Genomic DNA, 6694 nt, shown 5'->3' with positions numbered 1-6694 from the left:
CGTATTCTGAGTGGACATACAGAATGTGACACAAAGATGTGCTTCTAATCTATGCAAAATTGCACGTACAGTTTCAGACGAATGTAGAGCTTTTAGGGAGGACAATGAAACTCTGAAGCACTTTCTTTGTCACTGGCAGATTTCCACGAAAAAGGGCGCACAAAAGGCCCGATCGTGGTCTTGCTACATCTCTTCAGTTCTGAAGTAGTATACATTCTCATATCAACTTAACCTAAGGAAATTAGATATAATTTGGCTTCTTCTCGTGATCTAAGAACGCTTGATAGTATTAAAAATCGATTCACTATGATTTAAAAAATTTATTTATTTTTCATACTTCTTACTGGTGTAGGGTGCCATATGGTCGGCCATACTCGTAGATACATGCCTACTACTTTTGAAGATGCTTTTATAAAAATGTCTCAAAGATGCTTTTATAAGAAAGTTTCATTAGTTAGTTAGTTAGTTAGTTAGTTAGTTAGTTAGTTAGTTAGTTAGTTAGTTAGTTAGTTAATTAGTTAGTTAGTTAGTTAGTTAGTCAGTTAGTTAGTTAGTTAGTTAGTTAGTTAGTTAGTTAGTTAGTTCGTTAGTAAGTTAGTTATCTAGCTAGTGAGTTAGTTAGTTAGTTAGTTAGTTAGTTAGTTAGTTAGTTAGTTAGTTAGTTAGTTAGTTAGTTAATTAGTTAGTTAGTTAGTTAGTTAGTTAGTTAGTTAGATATTTAGTTAGTTAGTTATCTAGCTAATTAGTTAGTTAGTTAGTTAGTTAGTTAGTTAGTTAGTTAGTTAGTTTGTTTGTTAGTTAGTTAGTTAGTTAGTTAGTTAGTTAGTTAGTTAGTTAGTTAGTTAGTTAGTTAGTTAGTTAGTTAGTTAGTTAGTTAGTTAGTTAGTTAGTTAGTTAGTTAGTTAGTTAGTTAGTTAGTTAGTTAGTTAGTAGTTAGTTAGTTGTTAGTTAGTTAGTTAGTTAGTTAGTTAGTTAGTTAGTTAGTTAGTTAGTTTTAGTTAGTTAGTTAGTTAGTTAGTTAGTTAGTTAGTTAGTTAGTTAGTTAGTTAGTTAGTTAGTTAGTTAGTTAGTTAGTTAGTTCGTTAGTTAGTTAGTTAATTAGACTTCTCATAATTTTAAAATTTTTAAAAATAAAATATTTTCCTTTATTTTTCTAAACACTTTACGCATCTTAAACAATTGAAATTATATTCTTAAATTATTCATCTATTTATTTACTACCCCCTCCCTACCAATCTTCTTTTGACAAAGCTGCTTATGACATTTCATACAACTACTACTTACACTGCTGCTTTTGGGTAACAAAGACTGTCATTGATTGTATAAATTCTACTGATTACAGTGTAATGTTCGCAAAACACCATCATAGTTTATTGGGATTGTTGTTGTTTTTGTGTATGATTGTGGTTGAAAATTGTTACCTTTAAATTGTTGCCACAATATGTAAATGTTGTTGGTTCGCTTGTATGTTTGTGCTGTTTTAAAACCACATGTTTCCAAAACTAAAATGTTGCAATAATCAAAGACAATATCTGGAGATATTCAAGTAGAAAACCTCATGATATAAATGACGACAACAACGATGATGATGACTATAATGTCGACAAAATGTTGTCTGCATTGGAACAATGAAATGAAGCAGAACAACAGGAATTTGTTGGAGTAAAAATGGTGAATGCTAGTGGGAGGGAAAAGGAATGGTTGTCAAAATTTGTTGGTGTCTTTTTTTTGCTACAGCAGGTAAATAAAACCACAATAAAGATTTGTATATTTTATGTTCAAATTGAGGGGAGGAGGGTCTAGTGTTTTTTGGTATAATTTTAAAGAAATGCTTTTAAAATTGTGAATCGTAAATTTTGTTAGAAAATTGTGGGGAGCATATATACTTAGGGGTGAAAAATAGCTTCAAATTTTAATAATAAAAGAGTCTGTAGGATATTAGGCTAAAAGCACTAAAGAATGTTTGTTGTTATTAAACTTTTGTTAAAAAAAGCTTTTAATGAAAAAGAATCTTCGAAACTTTAAGCAAATAAAAAGCTCTTATTACAAAAACATTATAAAGCTTACAAAAAGACATTTTGTTATAAAAAAAAGCTTTTTGTTACAAAAAAATTTTTGTTATAAAAAAAGCTTTAACAACACTTGTCGTTATATAGCTTAATGCTGAAAAAGCTTCTTAGATAGAAAACATTTTTGTAAAAATGTTTCTAAGTTCCTTGTTTAAAATGTGCATTCAAAAAAAGCTCTTTATTGAAAATGTTTTTTTTAAAAGTTTGTTGCTTTAACTTATTTAGAAAAGCTTTTAATAAAAAATGCTTAGCTTTTTAAATTATCTTTGTTAAAAACGTTTTGCTAAGAAAAGCTCTTTGTTATTGAAGCTCTTTCTTGAAAAAGTTTTTATTTTTAAATTTCATTGTTAAAATTTATGTAAAAAAGCTTTTCTTTGTTATTCAAATGATTTATTATAAAAACTGTGCTCATTATTATAAAAGCTCTTAAGAAACTTATTTCCAAGAAAATCTTTATGCATTAATTTGTTAAACTAAATTTTTTTTAAAAAGGTATTTAAAATAAATGAATTTTTCCTTTAAAAGCTTTTTCTGTAAAAAAAAGTTGTTTACTTGCTTTTCTTGTTGTTTTAATGTATTTGTTAACTTTTTGAAACTTTTTTAATTTTTATGCAAAATTATAAAAAAGCATTTCTAACGGAGCTTTTATTAAGTCTGTTCTTGAACTTTATAATAAGCTTTCTCATGCAAAACGTTTCCAGCTTAAGGAATAAAAAACAACTTTTGTGAAAAAAACCATTTTTTATGAAAAAAAGAAGAAGCTTTTTCATGAGAATTTCTTTGATTTAAGAGAAAACAAAATGCTATTTTTGTAAATAAAAGCTTTTTCTAAAAAAACAGTATTTGTTAAACAAAAAGCTTTTTTGTTAAAAAAATAGTTTCACAAAGAAAACAAATTCTTTTTAAGACCTTTTTTGATATTTTTGTTTTTTATGTATAAAATATAAAAAAGCTTTTAGAACATAGCTTTATTGAAGTTTCTTCAGAAAAATCTGTCTGATTTTAGGGCTAATAAGTTAATGAAAAAGCTTTTTTTAAAAAAGAGCCTTTAAAAACCTTTTATACCAAAAGGTTTAAAATACTTTAAGGAAGGCCTTATTAAGAGCTTTTTTTAGAAATTTTTGCTTTTTATACATAAAACAGAAAAAAGCTTTATTAATATAGCTTTTTTAAACTTTCTTTTTAGATAGACTTAAGAAAAATCTTCGTGGTTTTCGAGACTATAAGCTTTTGCTTAACTTTTTTGTGAAAAGAGCTTTTTTTGATTTTTATGCATAAAATATAAAAAAAGCTTTCATAATAAAGCTTTTTTAAAGTTTCTTTTTAGATTTTACAACAAGCTTTCTTAAGAAAAATCTATCTGGTTTTAAGGTTTAAACTTTTTCAAAAAAAGAGCTTTTTTATAAAACTAAATTTTATTCAAAAATGTTCCTATTTGGTTTTCTGTTTTTTCTTAATTTTCCCTAAAAGATTTCTATTTTTCATTACAAAAACATTTTAGTTTAATTGCTTATTTACCATTACTCTTCCCTAAAGCTAAAAAACAACTTTACTAGGCAGCTCCTACTACACATCCTTCACAATGTTTAACACTTTATGCAGGACAGAATACCATTTTGAAATAACGTATGTTTGTATGTATTTTCTTTATGTTTTAAATGTATATATTTATTTTGACATTTCTCTACGTTATGCACTCAATCTCCCTGATGTCTCTTAATATGTTAAAAACTATTTGAATATTATGTTTGAAAGGAAAGGCAGATAGGGATGGATTGTGGGCACCAGTAGTTCAGATGGAAAGAAAAGCTTTTAAAGTCAATTGCGACTATAAGCAAGAATACAACTTTTAAAGTATATTTAAGAAATTTCATTATTGAGGATGTCTTAAATTTGAGCTACAGGCCCACTGTAAGTAACACTCAACATAAAAGCAGCTACACTACAAAAATACATTAGATTTCCTGTTCTAAATAATGAAAATGCATTAAAACCACAATTTTTTAAATATTTGTATGTTTAGATATTTATGTGGTTTTTAGCCACATAAATACACTCCTAAAAATATACAAGAAAATCTCTAAAATATCTCCAGCAATCTTCCTTTCCTGGCCAAATATAGAAATGTGCACAATTTCTAGTTTAGTCAACATACACATATAGATGTTAGCACAGGCTAACCAAACCACCCAAAATATTCAACATACACAAGAGAGTTTATTTTAGGTAAAATTCATTTAACACTTACTGCACTACAGACAACATTATCTAATGCATACTTTCAGGCTATAAGTAAACACATATACTTTTGCATATTTTCAAGTATGTAGAACAAGTGTTATATTATATTTAAATATCACATTTATAAGTTTGTTTTACTTACATATTTTAATTATTAAAATATAATAATATAAAATCTAACATTTATTTATAAATGTTTACAAATATTCAAAACACATACATACATATATGTTATTACCACCTTTTCTTGTTATGTTACCTAGTTCAAGTATTATGTTTATATTTAGTATATTTTGTTGAAATTAATTATTAAATATTTAATTAATTGTTATATTAATAATAATTTAAATCACTATAAAACTTGTAGTTATAACTTGTTATTAATGCTTGTAAATCCCTAAAGTAGGCAATACAAAATGCACCTTAAGCAACAAGTGTAAATATGCAATTACTTTTAGAATTTTAATATGAATTTTAAGTCAAATCAAGAAACATTTGTTTATTATAATTACATGTCAAAACAAAACATAGTAGCCATATCCGACCATATGACACCCTATTATCTTAAAACCTACAACCTGTAGCGTGCGCCCAAAATATACAGAACATACTATAATCTCATCTATAGAAGAGTTTATAGTTTTGACTATACAATAGCCATTAGACAAGAGTCTGATCACAGAATAGTCCATAGTCTAGACTATAGAATAGTCTTTAGTCTGGACTATAGAATAGTCTACAGTCCGGTCTATATAATAGTGTTTAGTGTGGAACTTAGGATTGTCTTTAGACTGGAATGGTCCTTACACTGGACTATAGTTTGGACTATAGAATAGTCTATAGTCTGGACTATAGAATAGTCTATAGTCTGGAATATAAAATAGTCTAAAGTCTGGACTATAGAATAGTCTATAGTCTAGACTATAGAATAGTCTATAGTCTAGACTATAGAATAGTCTATAGTCTGGACTATAGAATAGTCTATAGTCTAGACTATAGAATAGTCTATAGTCTGGACTATAGAATAGTCTATAGTCTGGACTATAGAATAGTCTATAGTCTGGACTATAGAATAGTATATAGTCTGGACTATAGAATAGTATATAGTCTGGACTATAGAATAGTCTATAGTCAGGACTATAGAATAGTCTATAGTCTGGACTAAAGAATAGTCTATAATCTATAGTCTGGACTATAGAATAGTCTATAGTCTGGACTATAGAATAGTCTACAGTCTGGACTATAGAACAGTCTATAGTCTGGACTATAGAATAGTCTATAATCTGCACTATAGAGAAGTCTATAGTGTGGACTATAGAGAAGTCTATAGTCTAGACAATAGAGTAGTCTATAGTCTATACTATATAATAGCCTATAGTCTGGGCTATAGAATAGTCTATAGTCTGGACTATAGAATAGTCTATAGTCTGGACTATAGAATGGTCTATAGTTTGGGCTATAGAATAGTCTATAGTCTGGACTATAGAATAGTCTATAGTCTGAACTATACAGTACTATAAATAGTCTTGACTATAGAATAGTCTATAGACTATAAAATGGTCTATAGTCAGTCCAATGGTATAGCCTTTAGTCTACTAATCACTTCAGATTTTTTATTTAGAACAATTTTTATAAAAATTATCTTTTTATTATTTGGGGACCCCTTATAGAACCGATATGAAATTAAGAATTTTCTGTCAAAATTTACAGTTTGAAAAGCTTTATTTTAAAGACAACCAATTGAAAATTTTGTAACAAAAGAAAAATATATATTTCTTATAAAAAAAAGGGGAAAAACGGATATAATAAAATTCTATTAACAAAAATGGCCCTTATAGCAAAACTACGCTACGCGATAAAACCAAATATTTTGAAATTTTCTTTCAATATAAATATCAAACGTTTCGCTTGCGAGGAAGCTTACCACGAAACCCTTAAGAATCTGTGCATCAATAAAGAGTCTAAAGTTATATGTCAGGGATTTACCGGTAAACAGGCCACTTTTCATTGCAAAGAAGCCATAGCGTATGGCACCAAAATGGTAGGTGGAGTTTCACCTAAAAAAGCAGGAACTAAACATTTAGATTTGCCGGTATTTAAAACAGTAGAGGAGGCCAAAAAGGCCACTTGTCCACATGCCTCGGTAATATATGTACCACCTCCGGCCGCAGCTGCTGCCATAATGGAATCGATTAAAGCCGAGATACCTTTAATAGTATGCATTACTGAAGGTGTACCCCAACATGATATGGTTAAGGTGAAGCAGGCTTTATTGACTCAGGAGAAATCACGTCTAGTCGGTCCCAATTGTCCGGGTATTATAGCACCCGAACAATGTAAAATAGGCATAATGCCGGGTTTTATACACAAACGTGGTATGATAG

General features: G+C 28.2%; 1 protein-coding gene across 1 annotated transcript in view; it reads left to right on the top strand.

The window, feature by feature from the left end:
* Window positions 1–6055: 6055 nt before the first annotated feature.
* The window catches only part of LOC111690818 (succinate--CoA ligase [ADP/GDP-forming] subunit alpha, mitochondrial-like), a 1220-nt gene continuing 581 nt past the window's right edge, over window positions 6056–6694 (top strand). The window contains exon 1 of the mRNA XM_023453389.2: window positions 6056–6694. This exon is cut by the window's right edge and continues 581 nt beyond it. Coding sequence (XP_023309157.2) covers window positions 6136–6694 — 559 coding nt within the window. The 5' untranslated portion in view covers window positions 6056–6135.

Source organism: Lucilia cuprina, chromosome 3 (assembly GCF_022045245.1).
Source record: "Lucilia cuprina isolate Lc7/37 chromosome 3, ASM2204524v1, whole genome shotgun sequence".
In the NCBI taxonomy this organism is placed as follows: domain Eukaryota; kingdom Metazoa; phylum Arthropoda; class Insecta; order Diptera; family Calliphoridae; genus Lucilia; species Lucilia cuprina.
The sequence above is the reverse complement of the archived record's forward strand: the minus strand, read 5'-3'. Positions and strand labels throughout refer to the sequence as shown.